Raw genomic sequence first — 21,082 nt, 5'->3', positions numbered from 1 at the left:
AAACTATGGTTCAAAATTTGCTTAGCAAAGCAAAGTCTAGAGCTGTAGCCTCTCATGAAGCAGAAACATAAAATATAATCTTAATGTAAAATAGCTGAACTGTACCCTCCTGCCAAAAAGGCAAAATCTTTTGTGAAATCAAAACCAAGTAGTACTAGAAGCTACAGAAAAGTTTTTATAGCTTTCAATTCTAACATTAGAAAACTGGGAACCTTGGATATAAAATTCCTCCAAGACAGGGACCTTGAACTTGACATGAAAGGAAAGCTGATTCTCTATATTATTTTAGTTACTGGCCAACCAAAAAAACTACAGTAAAATGCAACAGACACTATAAATAATAGTTTGGTACTATGTCAGCACTTCCCCCATCAAAAACAGAACTGAGGCCACCACTCATTTTAGTTTCTGTGGAAGACCTCAGATAGCATACTGAACCTTGCTGAACCTCAGGAATGAGTTTCTCATTCCATTTATGCTAGGTTCAAGGGCCAGAGCAAACAAAGAAAAGGAGCTCAAAAAGTCCTGAATCTGGCTGGGGGGCAATTCTTCAGTACAAAAACTGAGATGGCTGGACAGCTATCTTTGCAGGACCCTCTTTGTATAGAGCTGTGGAGATTCCAGAGAGTGCTGCAACTCATAGGCAGCTGAAAGGCTGTCCTATCTTAGACAGAGCCCCAAAACTGTCTAAATTACACTTAAACAACTCCTTTGTAAATGACATCTCTGCACCACCATTTAAGTCAGAGAATTGAGATCATGTCATTAAGAAGAAAATTGACAACAACCCTTTAACTGGATACAGCTGGAAATGAACACAGCTTCTTTGATATTTTACATTAAAATTCAGCTTAGCTAAAGAAATGTAAACAGCAGTAGATAATTATTTTCCTGACAGCTCAACCAGTGAAAGCTTAGAAGGATGGGTGAACATACCCTGGCAGCCACAGTTAGTGATTCAAAAGAGGTGGTAAATATAAAAGCTGAGCTGAACCTATGTGCTCTTTGGAATGAAAGAAAGAAAAGACTTTGAAGGCATCTACCTGGCTGAGACAGCCCACCAGCCAGGATGATATAGCCAAAGGGTTTTTTCGTCTCTCCCAGTGAAAGAAATTATAAATACCCAAAATAAAATATTCATTTAAGGTAGGTCCAGGAGAGGATATGTCTTCATCATGTGTATTAGGTACTTGATGTCAAATGTGCCATATTTCAAGTAACTACTTTGAAGTAGACAACCTGCAGTAAAACATAGCCTAAATATACCCATGTGTTTAAATGCTTAAAGACTAAACTGATTTTACCTCAGTACAAAACAAGCAGTGTGGCCTTTAGTAAGGAGAATGACTAACTAACAGCTAACAGTGTTTCCTCTGTCTTTCAGAATCATGATCATACATGTATTGCATGTAGAATCATCTACCGGTCAGATGAGCACCATCCTCCTATCTTACCCCCAAAAGCTGATTTGACAATCGGACTGCATGGAGAATGGGTGAGCCAGCGCTGTGAGGTGCGCCCTGAGGTCCTCTTTCTCACCAGACACTTCATCTTCCATGACAACAACAACACCTGGGAAGGTCACTACTATCACTACTCTGACCCTATCTGCAAACACCCCACCTTCACTATCTATGCCAAGGGCCGCTACAGCAGAGGAGTGCACTCGTCCAAAGTCATGGGTGGAACAGAGTTTGTGTTCAAAGGTATGTGCCCCTAACAGGCCATTTTACTCAGTAACTCATCAGAAGGCCATTTGTCCATAAGGCTGTGAAAGCTGTTACTGCAATGGTGTGACAGTCATACAGCGTCGTGGACTTCCCCAACAAATAGACATGCAAACTACAGAAGGATCATATCTCCCACCATTCAGTTACCTCTGAGACAGAAGACAGAAACTTTAAATAATGTATGCAACAGTTTAGGTCACTAAGTGACCTAATAGTATCTATCTGTTAGCTTTATGTACAGCCCTTCTCTCAAAAAAAGTTCAGGCCAGGTTACAAAATATCTCAAAACCAGTATAAAGTATTAAAATAAAAGTGTTACAAAACAAACACTCCCCCAAATTACCCCCAAATTCAAAGCAATCCACCCTCTCCTCACCCCCTCAAACTCCCCTGCCTCACTTAGGAGAGGATCCTCCTGCCAACCCAGCCTTGCTTCCCATCCACCATTCACTTACTCCATAAAATATTTTTTCCCACACCCCCTCCCATCTGCACCCACTCACACTCTCCTGCCTCGCACCCAAGGGAGTCCGCTCTCCATTCCCTTACTGTCTCTCCCCAGTCCGCATGTACCTCTCTCACAGGGAGGCTATTAATATTCTCCAGATCCATACATCCTCCCTTTTCCCTCAAAGAAATGCATTATAAAATTTATTTCATAGACATTAGGGCTGGAAGGGACCTCGGATCATCAAGTCCAGCCCCCTACCCCAGGGGCAGGAAGTCAGCTGGGGTCAAAGGATCCCAGCAAGATAAAGGTCCATATGTTTCTTAAAGGAGTCTAGAGTAGGTGCCTGCACCACCTTTGGAGGCAGTCTGTTCCAGGCCTTGAGGGCTCAAATAGTAAAGTAGTTCTTCCTTATATCCAGCCTGAAACGGTCTTGGAGGAGTTTGTGACCGATTGACCTTGTCATCCCTTGGGGTGTTCTGGTGAACAGGTGTTCCCCCAGATCCTGATGTACACCCCTTATATATTTATAGGCAGCCACCAGGTCGCACCTGAGCCTGCACTTTTCCAGGCTGAAGAGTCCCATGGCTCTCAGCCTCTTATAATAGGGCCTGTTCTCTTGCCCTCTGATCATATGCATGGCTGTTCTCTGGACTCTGTCAAGCTTCTCCACATCCTTTCTGAATTGTGGAGCCCAGAATTGGATGCAGTACTCCAGCTGAGTATAGCGGGAGGATGACATCCTTGCATTTACTTGAGAAGCATCTATGGATGCAAGCCAGAGTTTTGCTCGCTTTACCAGACACAACATTGCATTGGTGGCTCGCTCATATTCATCTTGTGGTCAATCATGACCACCAAGTCCCTTTCAGCCATGGTGCTAGCAAGTGTAGCACTGCTGAGCCTGTAAGCATGCTGCAGGCTTTTCCTCCCAAGGTCGAGTACCTTGCATTTTTCAGTGTTGAACGGCATCAGGTTTTCATCCGCCCATTTTCTAAGCCTGTCTAGGTCGGCTTGGATCACCAGCCTATCCCTCAGGTGTGGATGCTTTACCCCAAAGTTTGGTGTCATTCAAAGAATTATAACAAGGAAAGCAATACATTTCCCTGTAACTGTCTTTCCTTGCTAAAGGGTAGTGCCAAAGGGTGCCCTTGAATATCACCTACCCTTTGCACCTACCCCCAAGATAGCCTGCAGTCCTAATAAAACCCCCTACTCTTTCTAAGAATATTACAAAGTTTTTATCAACAAGACATAAGCAGCTTTAACAGCTTATCTGGAAGATGACCTCCTCCACATGGTGTTCTCCAGCATCATGCCAAGGCTTTGTTTAAAACTCTGACAACATTACCTAAGGCAGGTTTGGCCAACCTGCAACACAGGTGGTATGGGCAGCCTCTGTGCATCATACTGCAGACTGGGGAGGAAGCAGAAAACACAGGAGCAGAAAGCAGAGCAATAGAATGGGCAGGGAGGATAAGGCAGGGAACAGAGCAACAGATCAGGCAAGTGAAGGGGATTGGGGTGGCACCCAAGGAGTAGAGGGGTACTTATCTCGTGGCATGCCTGCCAAAAGGGGGGACCCTCGCTAACCAAAGGAATCACTGAGCACTCATTAGGACCTTGCCTGTTTAGGCTGAGATCTGGAAGGATTCAAAGCCCCAGGCACTATACCCTGAAAGTACATTTGAGAAGTGTAAGACTCCCCTCTGTGACTCTTTTAGGAAAGAACCTGACTGCAGTGGATAATACATTAGACTGGAATTTTCAAATGAGCCAACGGGGTCCTTGCCTGTTAGCCTTTCTGCCTCTTTGCCACATGGTGCCACAGTCACTTACTTCTGAATATCCGGAATGAAATCTTGGCCTCATTAAGTTTAACAGGACCATGTTTTCATCCAAGGTGCTCATTTATAACACATTGTTTAACCTGCAGCTGAAGGTTTGAAAAATCAGCTCTAGTAATGTAGTTCTGTCAATTTACTCAAATGAACTTTGAACAGTACCAAGGAAACAACATGTGAAACAAGCCAAAGACCAGCATAGTTAGAAAATCTCAAAAAATGTTTTTGCTTGTTTTGTTTTATTTGTTTGTTGGTAAAGTTTGTTAGTGTTGATTCACTGAAAACCCTGAGACATGTATGTTGCGCGTGCGTGCATGTGTATGTGCATGCACATGTGTGTGTGTGTGTGTGTGTACATATTGGTCCAAATCCAAAGTTAGGGTAAATTTCATTTAAATTCCCCTAGGGCCATTCATTCAGGCTTTTCTGGTGCAGCTGGGTTGATGACTTAAATACAATTTAAATGTATGTCAGGCTAGCTAGAATAGGAGAAAGTTGTGAGACATTCTTACCTGACATTATTAATTGCAGTTATTGTTTGGACATGCAATATTCCTCTATTTTTCAGTCCTTAAAAAAGCAGATAAAAGTATGGAAATTATGAAGATGGTGAGACTGTTGCACTATTTAAGGTTTCAGGTTTCCATTTAGAATGTGATGTCATAAGCTTTTTCGGGTAGTTTATCTTAAAAGGAAGATAAAAGTACTTTATAAATAGCTCTGTTCATGGACTAAGTCTTAAATAAAATATGAGTGAAGTTTTATTGTATCCTCTGCCATCTATCTTCCCATCTAAACCAACCAGGTTTTATCTGTAGAGGATTGTCTGGGATTTAGAAAACTAGCCTGTTTAATCTCTGACAGATAGGAGGACATCAATCTTTTTGATGGCCAACTACATGCAAGAAATGAACCAACAGCAGTGGATTTGCTGGCTGCACATGCAGTACAGAATTTGATACAGAGATGAAAGGAAACAAAACTCAACATTAGTGTTGCCATAATTCACAATGGTAAAATTAAAAATCAGTCTTAAATCATTTAAAGGAACAGCCCTCTTCTTACTCACTTCTGTTTTATTGCCATGCAGTAGCATAACTAACAGGGAGCTGGTAGGGCAGAAAAATAGCTATAGCCACAGCAGCAACTGATCACGTTGCACACAGCAGCTGGTTCTGCCCCATGCACTATGGTTGCCCCAGGCACAGAGCTGTCCTTCTATGCCTCTGTTGCCACATAACTTAGTGACTTCATGAGAGCTTACTTCTGATTAATACCGATAAAAAGGCCTGATCCAAAGCCTATTGAAATGTGTAGAAGGACATCCCACAGACCTCTGTCTGGCCACTGAATCAGATACAGAAATGGCAGGAGAAGAAAGCACATTATTGAGCTTCTGAAGTCAGTGCTGTTACATAATAGGACTTGTTTTTGCTTTTGTTTTGTCCCTCGGGAGATAACTGCTTCTTTTTCTCCACTTACAGTTAATCACATGAAGGTCACACCCATGGATATAGCTACCGCCTCTTTACTGAATGTCTTTAACGGGAATGAGTGTGGAGCACAGGGATCATGGCAAGTTGGAGTCCAACAGGATGTTACTCACACAAATGGCTGTGTTGCCTTGGGGATCCGTCTACCTCACACAGAGTATGAAATCTTCAAAATGGAGCAGGATGCCAGGGGTCGATACTTATTATATAATGGCCAGAGACCTAGCGATGGATCTAGTCCAGACAGACCAGAAAAGAGAGCTACTTCTTATCAGATGCCATTAATTCAGTGTGCTTCATCGGTGCCAAGATCTGAAGAGTCACCAGAGAAGAATAAAGTAGGCCAGTACAGCAGTGGGACAACTGAAAAGGATACCAGTGTATTCGTCCTTACACTGACGCTGTTTATTTATACTGTGTCACATTGGAACATTCTTAGCTAGAAGCAAAAAAATTATTTTTCATGACTACAAAGCCAAGATTCCTTATGACTGAGGGTTTTTCTTTTTAGAAAGAAGAGGACATTTATTTTCTTGATGCACTTGAATGCCTGAGAACTGTTGTTCTTTTCCTTGTTTTTTCCCCCTCCTTGAATCATGAACAGCACTTGTTTGATGTTTCTACTTTGAACTTCATCCAGTTTGATCCCTGACATGACTGCACACAAGTAATTGCACTTTAGGACTGCAGACTTTGGTGGGGGTTTTCTTTTCTTTATTTTTTTCTTTCTTTCTTTAACTGCTGGGGTGAACTCTACAATCCTACTTCAGTTGTCTGCAGTTTTGCTGTTGTAGTTCTTCCCCTTCTCCCAACACTCAGTGTCTCATCAGGAATCACTCTGTACAGTGTTAATGTTGTGATAATGGCTTCCTGCTTTAGGAGTCTGATGTAGATATGTATATAGGAGAGGGAAAAAAAACCTCACAAGGATTTATCTAAACATAATCTTACAGGTTATAAACAAGAAAAATATAAACTGTTCTCCATTCCAAAGTGCCAAATCAAAAATCCCCCTAATTAAAAACACTTAAGATAATTAACACTATATTTACATTGATTTTTAACTTGTAAAAACAACCAAAGTTTTAGTATTTTCTCACACAACTACAATAGATTTATAATAATTTATATGCCTTCCTTTGTATCTACAAAGTAGTTACAGTCAACCCTTGTTAAAAGCCAGATTGAGGAAATATTTGTTCAGTCAGACAGATATAGCTTATAAATTGCCAGTACATTAATGCTAAGATGATCTGCTGTGTGCTCATACTCAGTAGACCTCATATCCTCTCTATGCATTGTTTTGACCTTGAATTGTTGTTAGGTGTGGACAAAATATGGAAAGGCACTGGGAGCATAATGCTTCCTAGAAACCTTGTTTAGAAGAAGGAATCTTTAAGAATTTTTAAGTGGTGGTAGGTAGGAAGTAAAGAAAGGATTTTAGCAGGAAATACCCAGTGGGCCAAATGATGCCCATGTCCTCTCAGCTTAGACAGCACAGAAACAGCTGACAATTGGAAGAGACATACTACGTTACATGAGTGGGGCTGCACAAAGGTGGCAGCTCCTCCCCACCCATCCCCACGTCCTTACACATCAGGAGCTCACTGAGTCTGGGAAAACATGGCTGGAAAGAGAAGACAGGCACAATGAGGAGTACCCCTCTAGAGTGCCATTTCACTTGGAATATGGCATGAAACAGTGCTAGGTGTATTCTTAGGTACACCCTGCTTTACATCATCTAACCTCTAATGGAGGCTTTAAAGATAAGACACAGGTGAGCAAGCAGAGGAGCTCCTAGGTTAGCCATGCTACCATGTAGTATCAACTCCTAGGAATAACACAGTACTATTGTACTCCAAACATTAGGAAGAACAAACTCCTTGACTGCAGAGCAGTCCACAAATCCACAACCAACGCTCAACTGACTTGCCTGGAACTTCTATGTGAAAGAAGCAAGTTGGACTCATGATAATGCCCCATAGCATTTGTAATATCCCTTTTACCAATATAAGATGTAATTCCTGGGAACAAGAGCTGAGTAAAAGGAGAAAGGAGTCACCAGGCTTGGGCCATATCATGACTCTCTCAGTGTCAAGGCAGAAGCGCCTGATGAAATTGTGGATTTCTACTAAAAATAAGTTGTACAATATGATACCTGGAAGTGCTCTGACTTTTTAAATTATTACAACAAATATTAGATTAAGGGTAATGAGACTGTAAGGTCTCCATACTACATGGTATACAAGGTAAGACTCCATACTACATGGTATACTAAACTTTCCATAGGGCACTGTTTTAAACTATCAGAAGCAATGCAAGTGCTATTCCAACTGCAACACACTTACACTCAGATGAACTCCATTTTCATATGCGTCATAAACCTTTGCCTCTTTTTAGCCTGAGCTTTCCAGGCTAGTCTTAGTCTTTAAGATGAACTTTCTGATGAAGTGCAAACAAAATTCATGTCCCTGGTTTGAGTTATGTATGGGTGAAAAAAATATGGATTTTCCTCCCTATAAAGTTAGCTTGCCCTTTTTTCCACAGATGGAACGAAAAATCATGGAAAACCCATTAGTATAAGCTCAGCAATCTGAGGGACTGGATCATCAGCTTGTAGTCATCCAGTGCCAGACCCTCCCGGTGTGATGGCAAGAGTTGGTTTCCACTTCATCATCTCACAGCAAAACCATGGGAATAGTTTCTGGCCTTGTCAGCATTCACTCAAATGGGTTTCCCTCCCCACATTCAAATGCACTTGGAGAGAGTATGCCAGGTCAGCTGTTGATAGGGAAATATTGGAAGCATAGTTTCAGATGAGGTCTCAGGACTGAGTCATGCTGCTAGTCTTCTTCTTCTTTTGTATGACTGACTTGGAACAACAATTATAAGTTCAGTTTAAGGTTAGTTAACCAGTCTAATGATCTTAAGAAAAGAATGCATCTCTGCAATGTCACCCTCAAATTTGTATAGAGGGCAGTGTTGTTATGTGGTCCATAGTTTGACCAGGATTGCCAGAGTCACATTTTGCAGACCTCCAGATGCACCATTTGTGCATCAAGTGACTGCAGCAGGCGTGCCCAGTTCGGATCCAATTTAGAGCCTTCCATGTTTTTCACAGAAGGCCAAAACCAGGAGGCTTTATTGTTGGGTTGGAAAGTGGATGTTTATTCTGAACGGTGGTTTCATTCCATGCTTTCCTCCAAGCTGCTGCACTGTCATGCCCTGAGGGCTTGTAGACGTGTCCACAAAGGTTTCCAGGAGACCAAGCAGTGAGCTAGGAGGTTTTTTAAATCTCTATGGTTGGGGAGGTCTGGGTTGTCGTTCATGCAGACGACCTGCCTGTATGTAGCTTCGTTGTGGCAAATGCTGCCAATGGGAGCAGAACACAGAGTACCACAGAAGAGTCACATGTCCTCAAAAGTCAGGACTGAACCTGTCAAACAAGATTCTTTGGGTAAATGTGATATCTTTTATTAGACCAACTAAATAGTTGGAAAAATTATTCCTTACCAGCTTTCAGGCACAAACACCCTTCTTCAGGTATAGAGAGCCTGCTGGTGTTTGTATGCTCTCCTTGGTGGTATAGAAGCTTAAGCCAATACGCAAAATGCAGGTCTGTGAAAATGCAAATGTATGGCAGTGAAGGACCGAACCTGTTCACACTCTCACCAGTTTTCCAAGTTGTAGATTAGCATAACTTTTTAAATTGGAATTACTCCCAATTTATTCCAGGAAGAGATTAGAATCAGTTCTCTTACCATTTCATTACTTCAATTTAAAACGCTAAACTCTGGGATTGCACTAGTTTTTTAATATATGCCTAGATTTTTATTGTATTATTATTTAGAATTCCTAAGACAAGATTCTTTCCTCATCCCTAACAAGAACAGTTATAAATTGCTGTGGTTTCAGAGAGCCAGCTCCAGCATGATGCATGTATAACCTTTCAGTGTAATGAAGGATTGTGGCCTGTATCAAAATACTGTTCCAATGTGATGTTCAGTGGAAAATTTAAAGAAGCACTGATCTACAGTTCACTATCACATGCAAAATCTCTCGGTTCTTGAACACTTACCAGTCTCACTTTAAACTAGTTGGGCATCAAAATTATTTTGAAAACATGGAAGGTCAAGAAAGAAAACATTCAATCCTTTCCAAATGATAATCTAACACATTCAATGCCCAGTTGTAGTGATAATGTTGGTGTCCTGGGGCAACATTGCTCGTAAGGGGCTGCTACCCTTATAGGATACACGGTAGTTAAAACGTTCCTAGGGAAATGCAGCAGTTGGTCTTACCAGATGTTTCTACAAAAAAGGTATTGATGGTATGTATTAAGGGTCAGGTTCTGTACCATCTTTTAGGCCTCTACATGAATTAGGCACTAAATTATATTCCACCCTGTTCAATTCCCTGAAAATCCATAGTGTATTTTGTAGCACACCCTCATCTTACCCTTCATAATTCTGAGTCTCAGAAAACAGGGAGGAGGAAGAGGAGGACCCAGGCACTTTTTGCATTCAGTGGTTTTCAGGGATGTGAGCAGGATGGGAGGCAACTAAGTCCATTTACACAGCTAATAGCTGGAATAGAATCTAGCCCCAAAGTGATTAACTACAGGCTCTAGCCTGCTTTGAACTGCCCTTGCATGAGGATTTGGCTTTGCCTACATCTTTCTCAATTCTATTAATGGCAGATGTCACAAAGTATATGAATTGTGTCCAGAATTTTTTTCTTTACCATCTTAGAGATGGTTTAAAAGAAATAACTGGAGGAACAGTTTCATATAACATCAATATTGAAATTCAATTTCAGGCTCTTCCAATTCATTTGTAATGTGTCAACATAACTTTATGAGTACGGTTTCTTTGTCCATTCCATACCAGCCTTTTCAAATGTAAGAGAGAGATGCTTACCTGTGCCATCCATATCAGATGTTTTTCTAATACTTATCTATTTGTTTGTCTGTAATACTTCATGGCTAACATATGAACAAGTCTTCAAAATAACAATTAAAATATGCAGCCTATGTCTCAATAAGCTGTACACTCATCTGTCAGTTAGACAAAATACATAGCTGAAGAGTTGTACTAGTTATTGATCCTCTCATTTCAACTAACCTCATTGAAGCTGTATAGCTGCATGTACCCTATAGTGCTATATAAAATTGTTCCAATCTGTTTTTTCATTTGTATATAGCCTGCCTGCCTGCTTTAAGTGCTAAGACCTCAACCTGTAACTGATTTAGCAGTGGAAGACCTGTAAACAACTTAATGTGTATCGTGTGGGTTCAGATGTCTTTAAGATGCAACAGGGATAAAGCAATTTTCTTTCACAACTGTCAGCATGGCCTGGGACTTCTGTAGCAGCATTGTTGCATTCTGGCCCTGAAGTCATTGTATGAAAAAGAAATGGGATATGCTACAAAGAAGCTATTGTGCAAGTCATTTTTACCTATTAAGTTTTAAACAAATAACTTCTCTCAAAGTGCAAAAGGGTACAGAAGGCAGGAAGGCAGTCAGAACAAAGCCAATGGCCTATGTTACCGTTTACAAATTGTGCCTGCTCCCCTGGGATAGAACACTCTTTTTATGAAAGAAAAGTTCATATCTGAGATCTCAAGTCTGCCTTGCTGTGTTGGAGTGTATTTACTTACAGCCCAGGATTTTTTTAAAATCTTTTTATTTTTGTAAAGTTATAGAAGATATTTTTCTTCCCAACTACACATTCCAGATAAAACTGCCAGGGAAGTCTGAGCACTTGTTAAAATATTGATTGAAATAAAAGACTAAATGAAGAACTAAGAGTTCCTCAACATTTTATCTGTAATGGCTGTGTTTCGTCTCCTTTCCACCAGTGTAAAATAAAAATAAACTGTCTCTTGGACAGCTAGGCCCCATCACTCTGTCTAAGCTTCCATGCAGAGAAGCAGATTTCTAGAAAGAATTTTTGCAGCATGTTACCACAACTAGCATTCAGAAGAAATTGCTCTGCTAAATTCATTTGTGCTTGAAACAGAAAATCTTCAGTATTGCTTAATTAAATAATAAAAAAGCCTGAAATATATGCTGGAAGTACACAGCAAGAAATGATAATGTTGGCCTGAGAACACAATCATGCAGTCAGAACAGCTGTGTCAGTACAAAGGGTGTGGTTTCACTTGAAACAAAATATTTTCATAAATGAGCTATAATCGAACAAAACAGGATTACTGTCTCACTTGCTCCAAGGGCTATAACTTGAAAAAGAAAGAGAGGAATGCTTTTCTTGAGCAGAAGATTTTAAAAAATACCTGATAATTGGAAGTGTCAGGGGAAAACCTACTTAAAGAATAGTTCTGAACATTTTAAATCATACCAGAATGCAGATAGAGAATAGGGGTGAAATCCCAGCTCTGCTGAAGTCATTGCAGTTTTCGTATTGAATTTAGCTACATCAGGATTTCACCACAAGTTTTCAAAAATTATTGGTGATTTTGCAAGCCAGTTTGAGATGCCTTAAAAGGGGCTTGGCTTTTAAGAAACTGCTAAGTATTCATTTTCTGAAAATGAAGCCTGTTTAAAAGCATCTCAGACTGGGCACCAAAATATTGAGGTATCCAAAATGACAAATCTAAAAAGCTGCAATCTGAAAAGATAGAGGGAACCTCTAAAGAGGTTTCACTGTAGCCTCCTTTTCAGCCACAGTTTTGTGGGTACAGATGAATTCAAGCAGAAAATTTAACCATCTAAACCAGGGGTGTCCAACCTTTTTGGAATGTGGGGCCAGATCATGAACTTCTTATCACCCAGTGGGCTGGCGAGCCATATTCAAAGACCTCACAGGAAAAGGTATCACATCAAACCGCTCCCCCCCCCGCCCCCCCCCCTAACCCCCCCCCCCCCCCGCCCCCCCCGAAACAAAAGGACAGTGTTTACTTTCATTTCCCATCACAGCACCTCAGGCCTCAGAAAGCAGCTTGGATGGCCATGTGCCGGCCCGCAGGCCATATGTTGGACAAGCCTGGTCTAAACTATACCTATACCCCTGTCTAAAGTACACAATTTCCACCCATTGGCACAACCAGGAAGGACCATGCTGAATATTCATGTATGCCATGCTTTTCTTTCCATAATTCTCTCCAAAAATTATCAACATTTGTACTTAGATATTTTTCTTTTTTCCTCCCCTCCTTTCAGTAGATACACAATATTGGACTTTTTGCAAATCAAGTAACCAAGGTAACAGGACATTATTGGCACAGGCAATTATTCAGGCAAATTCATTCCAGTGCCAAAAAGTTCTGCAAAAGCACTCTAGTAACAGTGCAGTCAGTCTCCTGGGACCACAATTAAGTCATCCCAAACTTCCAGCGAAAGACATGATCAGTGACTTCTACCTGAAACCGTGCAGATGTCACTTACATAATATCCATTTGTATTCTTGTCAGCAGCAGTTTCTCCTGCGTGATTTGACAGAAATTCCACTTGAAAAAGAGAGAGAACTGTACACGAAAATATTTTATTCATCAAAGAAATAAAAGGATAACTTGATGGGCTTGCTATGTTTACACTTTGAGTTGCCCGATTCCATAGGCAACCTCCATGGAATTCAGTAGATTTATTCTCCTATATGAAAAGCTAAGCATCAGTCCCCGTCTATTAGGGCACTAGACAAATACCTTCATCAGAAAGATGGATACATACAATATCTGTCCATGTTTTATTGACTTCCCAAGTCCCTAGTATATTCTCAGTGTATAAACTGTTTTCTCTCTCAGCATTAATATCCTGGAGACTCTAGAACATAAATAAATAAATAAAACTATGAAGTTGCATTGGCTGCACTTTATTAACTGGTCTAGAAGAGCTATTTTGGATTCGATCAGAGCACCCTGTAAAAGAAAACCTGCTTTTAAACCACTAAATCATGACCCTACATAAATTCTAAACATGTTTCTTCAAAATAAGACACATGTATGTTACTTTTAAATTATCTTATGCAATTCCTCAGTGATTCTTGAGATATTTGTGTACCTGTATCTTTAAAATGATCATGTCAGTCAGTTAGAACTCACTGGAGGTAATTTAAGCTTTAACAAAAAAAATACTGGTTAGGTATAAGAAACTATTGCCATCTAGTGGTGACATCTTGCCTTACATTTATTCTCCAGCAAATTCTTGAATTCATGCCACTCAGAGACCACTAGACCTATGAGGAAAGCATATTACCAGTGTTCCTGATGTAAAAGAACATTATTGAAACATCCCCTCCTTACATCTAAGCAGTACCTCATCCACCTCTGAAAGATTCATGTGCAATTAAAAAAAATAAGTCATGTTCACACGTTTGTATTATACAGGCACATGGAAATATTTACAAGGGGAAAGACAGTCCTTCCCTTGAAGAGCTTGCAAATGAAATAGGAATGGGAGAAATAAAGAGAATAAATAGCAGTAATAAGGGTAGCAGTAGAAATAATAATAGCCATATATACAATACAAATGTTTAAAAAGAAGATTATTAACATTGCAAAGTCAAGCACTGAAAAGCTAGGCAGCTTGCACAACCTTAATGCAGCCAGCTCCCTTATGTGTACTTGAGGGTGCAGTCTTTAACTGCACAAGCCCATATTTTTCCCCATAATGAATGAGGCAGGAGACTGCAATATCAGAAAAGATGGTCATGTGGTTAAGGAAGTTGAATGCTGCCCATCAGAGACTTTCTGTGTGTTTATTGGCAAGTCACTTAAAGTAAACCTTCAAGCTTATATAAAATAATTAAAAGGAATTCCTTCTCTGTTCCAAGGAAGTATTAAAGAAAAGAAACAGGATCGTTTACATAGGTCCTATGCTTCCAAACTTTTCCCATGGGCTTTTTATTACTGTTAAAAGGAAAACAGTTTTATCTTGTCAAATTCTGCACTGATACAATACAGAGCATTTTGCTTAAAAGGCACAATGCTCAAAAGAGTTGAATATAAAATCTCCGCTTGACGAATGAATGGTATTTTTACTCATGGAATGCTGAAGCCGTATGTTATACAAGTTTTGCCTAAGGAGTACAAGTTGATACTTCAAATCACCCGGCCACTGCCACTATCTGTACACGTCATTATGTGTATTCTGGGTGTTACAGAAAAATCTTTTTTTTAAATTAAACTATTGTGGATCATGCTGTCTATAAAACTAGAGGCTATGAATTCAAATCTGTAGACCTCGGATAATTCTATGTATTGTATTATTAGCTTTTCTATGCTTTAAAGTGACTAAGGTCTAATATCTCAGTAATTTACATTACTAGGACCAAATGCTGTGTTCCACACTGCAAGGCTGGGACTCTACCTTTTTCAGTGCTGTAGATTTCTTGTTTCTATCCTCATTATGTCACAAGACATTGAACCTAAAACCTGTCCAGAACTGGATTGGATCTGGGGGGAGAGGATACCATATACTGGGAAGTGATGAAGGAAGGGAAGAGGGGAAATGTTCTTACTGGGTGCATGTGAAGGAATTAGTTCTCTAGCAGGCTGCTCCAAAAATTAGTCACTTTTTTGATGTTGCTCAGAAGTTTGAAATCTTGGAAGCAATTCTGGATAGAGGACAGCTGAAGCTGTGAGATTTGTATAATGAAATGCAAAAATCATATCATAATAGACACTCCCTGGCCTACAACATCCCTTAGATATCACAGCAACATGTGTGACTATATGCACAAATATATGTACACCCACATTATAGGATATAGCTATATAGATATAAAATCACTACTGTACAGAACAGCTGGCCTCTAAGTTCAGGCACTGATCTAGGACCCCTTCCTGGCTTCTACTTCTTTTGTGACCTAGGAGAATCCCTGAGCCTTTGCTTCTTTGGCACCAGGCCAGTGTTGCTTCTTCCACCTCATCAGCCTGAGGAGAGTATAAACTTGCTAATATTTGTAAAGTACTTTGATAGCACAAGGTGGAGTGGGATAGGATGCAGCCGAAGGCACATAAAGACTCTTCCAACAGTGATATGCATGGGTGGATCCAGGATCTTGTAAAGGGAGATGCAGAACATATGGTACAGCATCATCATATATAACATGACACATTTTTCTCCAGTTAAAGAGAAACTAGAAGTGTTACTGATAGGCTAGGGGGGGCTAGCACCATATTATTCAGTTTAAGATCAGAGCAAACATAAATGTAACTATTGAAATGTGTACCAATCTGCTAGGTTATATATACCATTAAAATAAAAAACAACAAATGAGGCAAAAAAAGTCAAAAGTAAAAAAAAAGTGTCATTAGTCCTGTAATTATAATGTCTCATTCAGATTCACAGAACAAAATCTTGTGTTCTTGAGTGTCTTGACAGTGCCTCCAGTACTTCACCGTAATTTCTGAGTTAATATTACCACACTTGAGATAAGGTTTCTAACTAAAGCTAACAGTCTGCAGGGCTAGGAAATAAAAAAAAAAAAGAAAAAGAGAGACCTTGGAATGGCTAACAGAAAAATTGCAGAAGAAAGGACAGTTTGAAGAGTGGACAAGACTATTAAATGAATAGAAGATCATTATTACCTACCGAACTGAGATTAGCAGGAATCCAGATGATACTGAGCAATGAAGTTGTGATTCCCTCACTGCTGCCTGAATAGAAATGCCACTGCCCCTCACAGGCACCTGGTTTTAAAGTTTGGGTGGAGCAGGAATCAAAGGGGAGGCGTGCAACTACACCACTGTACGTTCCCTGGATCCATCCCCAGTGATAGGTCTCTGGGAGTTGCAGCACTTTGTAGCAATAGATGGCTTTGACTTAGCTGCATAATAGATGTCATGCTCCAGTCCAAGAGAGAACACTTGAGAGCGCAAGCTTTAATTTTAAATAATTGAGACATTTTTTAAAACATGCTGCCTCCTCTTTTCAATGTCATTTGGATTTTAAATCAGCTTGTTGATTGGTTTCCTTATAGACACATTAGGAAACTATCTTTTAATTCAGGAAAATTATCTGTTCCCTCTCTTAATTGAAACAGAGTCCGTAAAACCTTAAATTCAAAGTACAGTGGAAAGAAGTGAAAATTTGGATGTTGGGTCAATGGGTTGCACTAGGAAGCCACAGCCACATGAGTAGGGTGGCTGCACATTCCAGTTTTCTGGGCTTGTTCCTAGTTTACAGAGCATGTCACACAGACTGATTTTGCTAAAAGCTAAATTAATCCTAATGTTTGTGTGTATTTTGGGAATCAGAATTTTCTTGCAGAACTGAGCTACAAAGTAGCACCACAGCTCAGCCAGGTAAGAGTACCAGCTGTTATGGAAGGGGCAGGAGAGAAACATGGGAGTTTCTAGCTCTTCTGCATATCCAGGGATTTAAGACTGCCAAATGTTATTGGCTACCCCAACATTCAGCAGGTATAGAACGTTCTAATTGGCTGAGTTTCCCCAAGTGTAAAGAGAAAGACAGCAACCAATGTGGATGGATTTCTTATATGATGCCACTTAACACAACTGTTACCTACACAGCTATCCTTACTACACCTGTCCAAAATAGCCATTCTTCATGTCTAACAACCTAGATTTCCATACATAACACCACCTACATGTCACCATGTCCCATCTGATACGGATCCTGGATTTAAATTCTGAAAAATCTGCTTACCAGCCTCATGATTAAAGATTTGATTCAATCACCACAAAATCTACCATATGTGGTTTCTGTTCCAGAAGAGGGCCCCTTCTCCATTATCTGTGCTATCTTCCTGCTGTTGTTTCCGACTACAAAAGAATATAGTTTTGGTGTCTAAAGAGGCCACCTTTGATTTTAATTAACTCCCCCCCTAAAACTTCACCAATAAAAAAGTAGCACTATACATGTAATTCTTATACTGATAATTCTTTTACCAGTGCTTCCTGGATGCAACAGAGTTGTAGCAGATTCTTATTCTGTCCTGTGCTTTAAAGCAACCTCATCCCATGCAACTGCAGTTCACACACCATCTTGAGAACATTAATAATAGCAAATCTTAAAAAAAAATATACTGTTTAGCATTTCAAAAAGTGAAAAGTCATTTTTTATATTTTTTCACTATAAAAGCCTCGGGCTGCAGTGGTTTAAATCACAGAATTTAAAGGCTAAAAACATAACTTTCATAATTTTCTCTTCTTTTCAGGACTGCTCTCCCTTTCATGCAGATCTTTCAGGTTTAAATGTTAAATTACAGCATGATTCTATGGCAAATAAATTCATTTGTTTTATCCAGGTGACTAAACGCACATCCCAAAATGACAAGCACTAGATGCTGTTAGTACACAGTAGCTCTAGTACAGTAGTCAATAGAGCTTTGAAAAGACTGCTTATTTTTATACTTACTTTGAAAGGGCATCTTACAACCTTCCACCCCCCAAACCTACATTCTCTACTTCCTTACCTTGGCTTCAGGACAGAAAGGCACCAACCCGCTCTTCAAGAAGATTCTCAGAGGCTAGAGAAATTTCCAAATAGCACGTAGCAGTATTGGGGAACCCAACAGAGCACTGTGGCTGAGCATGCAGGAAGTCTTGAGACTTGAGAGTAGGTTTAGACTGCACCAGAAAGAGACCAGTGGTCTTTTCCACATTTAGCTACTAGTCTGTCTAGATGACTTTGGGTGTGTCCTTTAACCTCTACCTCAGATTCCCCATCTATACAATGGAGGATAATAACTTCTTTAAAGTGCTCTGATACTCATGAAAAATGCTATCTATAGAAGAGCTAGGTGTAACCTGGGAACAGGCAGGAGCTTAGTAGTCATAAATGGCAACCAGAACAAAACGGGCCTGAAAAATATGGGGGCCTGGTATGTTCTAAGAGAAGCCTCCCATTTTTTAAATAGGAAAGTAGGGCAGGAAGGGACCTCCTAAGAGTGATCCAATTTGGGGATAGCCTATGAGCTTGTAGCCCCATTCCTTGAGCCCAACTATTTATGTGAAACTACACTGACTGGAGCTTGAAGGCTTTTTTTCCTTTCTCTCTTTAATATAATGGGCACATTTTGCTAATACTGTAGAAATTAAGAAAAAATAGCCTGACAAGATCCTTTTCATATTTTTAATTCACGTGCTACCTGGCTCATCTATGAAAGTTTCTATAAGTTTCTAAGTGCAAATCTTGCTTTATGCAACTATTCGTTTGAAATGGCTCTTTGAAAATGGGATTACTTCTACTGTAGGAAGAACGGAGGAAAGTTAGTTACATCAAAGGTGCCTCAATGGTTAGTGTGACCTTGACTGACTACTGTAGGAAAGTTATATTCCTTTAGTGTATTGATTTCAGATCGGTCAGAGGGAGTAGCCATAATCTTCCCACCTTTAAACTTCCCAGATTTTTTTACAGGGGGAAAAAAGAAAAAAGTGTTCCATTGTTGGTAGCAAAAGTGGGAAGATTAAGAGAGACAATATATGCTGGCAATCTGACCAGCATTGCACAAACTACCACTGGGAAAAGTTAAGACAATATGTCTTAAAATGTCTGCAGTCACTTTAGCTATTGATAACAGTGGCACTGCACCGAGCTGCAATTCCCCTCCCCCAGGAAATAGGGTTAACAACTTCAGAGGGACACAACTACCACTTAAAGCCTTTAGTCTTCCTTTGGTTTAGCAAGCGTTTAATATAGCTTCGACAACACCAAATATTCAAAATCATGAATAAAATTTGGGAGATAAGAAACAAGGTTTTTCTCTTTTACTTGCTCTGTGATTATTGAGCTTTTAGGGAGAGGGTCACATCTGGAAGGCTGTCTTTACAATCAGGAATGCTAGGAACTTTTTATTTTTTAATGAAAGAAAAGAGTCTCACATAATCAAGTGACATCAATATATAGTGTGGAACTTCAAGAAAAACATGAAATAGTGAGAAATGATGCAGTCACAACAGTTGGCAATAGAGTTATACATCTAGGAATATGTAGCTTTAATTCTGAAAGTCTATAGAAATTCTGATTTCTGAAGTAAGCAAGATAAAATATATAATTTGTGAGAATCATATTAATTCATGACAACTTATTTTATCATATATATGTCCCATGTTTATAGATTTTCATTTTCAAAACAAGAGTATTTGACAATTTGAGGGATTTTTGCTGCCATGCAGCAAGTGATCTCATTCTTTGGGGGTACAATATAAATATCTATTACACAACCATAACCTTTACCCACTTAAATAGCAGTGCTACAGCAAAAAAAAAGATGAAAAAGGGTGAAAAATGACTAAGTGTAATTCATGAGGTTCCAGATAATTTGGAAATCAATGATGCAAGTTAACTCCAATGCTCAGACTGGAAATATTTTGTTTCTAATTTTCCATTTCTACAAATCAAATTTAAAATCCAGAGTCAAGCTGAATATTCTTGTTCTGATGCTTCACTGATTAAAATAAAAGATATGGGGAACTACTCTTGCTCTCAACACTACACAAATCAGTTCTTTTACTGGGCTTGCAACAAGGATCAAGGATTGGAGCAACCAATTATGCTGATGCACAAGGAAATGGAATCATGTTTAGCTAGGAAAAAAACATAGTCACTTGTAATTGCAGATATAGACCAATAAACTAAAAGCAGCTTTCTGCATGATGCCACTATCACTAGCCATTTTTCAGATTAAGTCCATGCTTTAGAGGCCATGCTTATGACAAGCCACTATTTCTATTTGTCTTTTTACATAACTTTCACAGAATTATCAACTTTCAGTTACTTAAAAAGGGAAAAAACCTCTCTCTCTCTCATCCTATAAAAGTAACAACAATTATAATGTGGTTATGTTAACTCATGCCCACATGCAAAACACCCCTTGAAGGGAAACTTAAGTCAAATAAGTGTCTCATATTTATTTCTTTGGTTAATGTCAGTCCTTTCTATTTCTTGTAGGAAGGGTACATCCAACTCCTGTGAAAGTTGCATCCTACATTCAACCTCCCTCTCCTCGGCAGTGGTTCTAAGCTGTCATGGAAATCACAATCAAGAGGGCGATGTAGTTTCACATAAGTAGCTAGGGCTAACCTTATACGGTAATTTGAATACCAGCACAGCTCTTGCACTTACTCAATGGGAAACAGGGCTGAAAACACAGCTATGTAGTTACATTTATACTGACCTTGCTAAATAGATGAGCTTCTAACTATATTTTGGACCAGTTACCATGATTTATACGCTTCTTTGTCTCTTCATACAAACTGTAGGGGGGGGGGGACCCTAAAAGGTATAAATGCAAATACCGTAAGTAGGTCCGCATCAGATAGAATGGAACCAAATTTTCTGCCATAAAGGAAAGCAATCATATCATGACTGTTCAGGCACCCTATGAAAACAGAAGATTCCAGGTCTGACAATCTGAGAGCAAATGCCCTTGTTCATGTAACTATTAAGAAAGCTACAGGACCAGGTGTCATCTACTTATTACTCAGTACATTGTTTTCTCTCCAGTTATCCTAGTGTCTTCATCGTTTTTGAATGAGTGAGATAGAATTGATTATAGAATTCCATGGCACCTTGGTGGTAGAGTAACAGCAATTCAATGATTTGCTGAATTGAATATTAATTCCTACTCTATGAATAGGTT

At 39.6% G+C, this 21,082-nt stretch overlaps 1 protein-coding gene across 1 annotated transcript in view; it reads left to right on the top strand.

The window, feature by feature from the left end:
* APCDD1 (APC down-regulated 1) overlaps nt 1-11,410 on the top strand; it is a 42,146-nt gene extending 30,736 nt beyond the window's left edge. Inside the window, exons 4-5 of the mRNA XM_025215971.1 lie at nt 1,385-1,706; nt 5,507-11,410. Of these exons, the coding sequence (XP_025071756.1) occupies nt 1,385-1,706; nt 5,507-5,958 (774 nt within the window). The 3' untranslated portion in view covers nt 5,959-11,410. The remainder of the gene's footprint in view (nt 1-1,384; nt 1,707-5,506) is intronic.
* Nucleotides 11,411-21,082: the final 9,672 nt, after the last annotated feature.

Source organism: Alligator sinensis, unplaced genomic scaffold, assembly GCF_000455745.1.
Source record: "Alligator sinensis unplaced genomic scaffold, ASM45574v1 scaffold1201_1, whole genome shotgun sequence".
Classification (NCBI taxonomy): Eukaryota; Metazoa; Chordata; order Crocodylia; family Alligatoridae; genus Alligator; species Alligator sinensis.
This window is presented reverse-complemented; position numbering and strand designations above follow the sequence as displayed.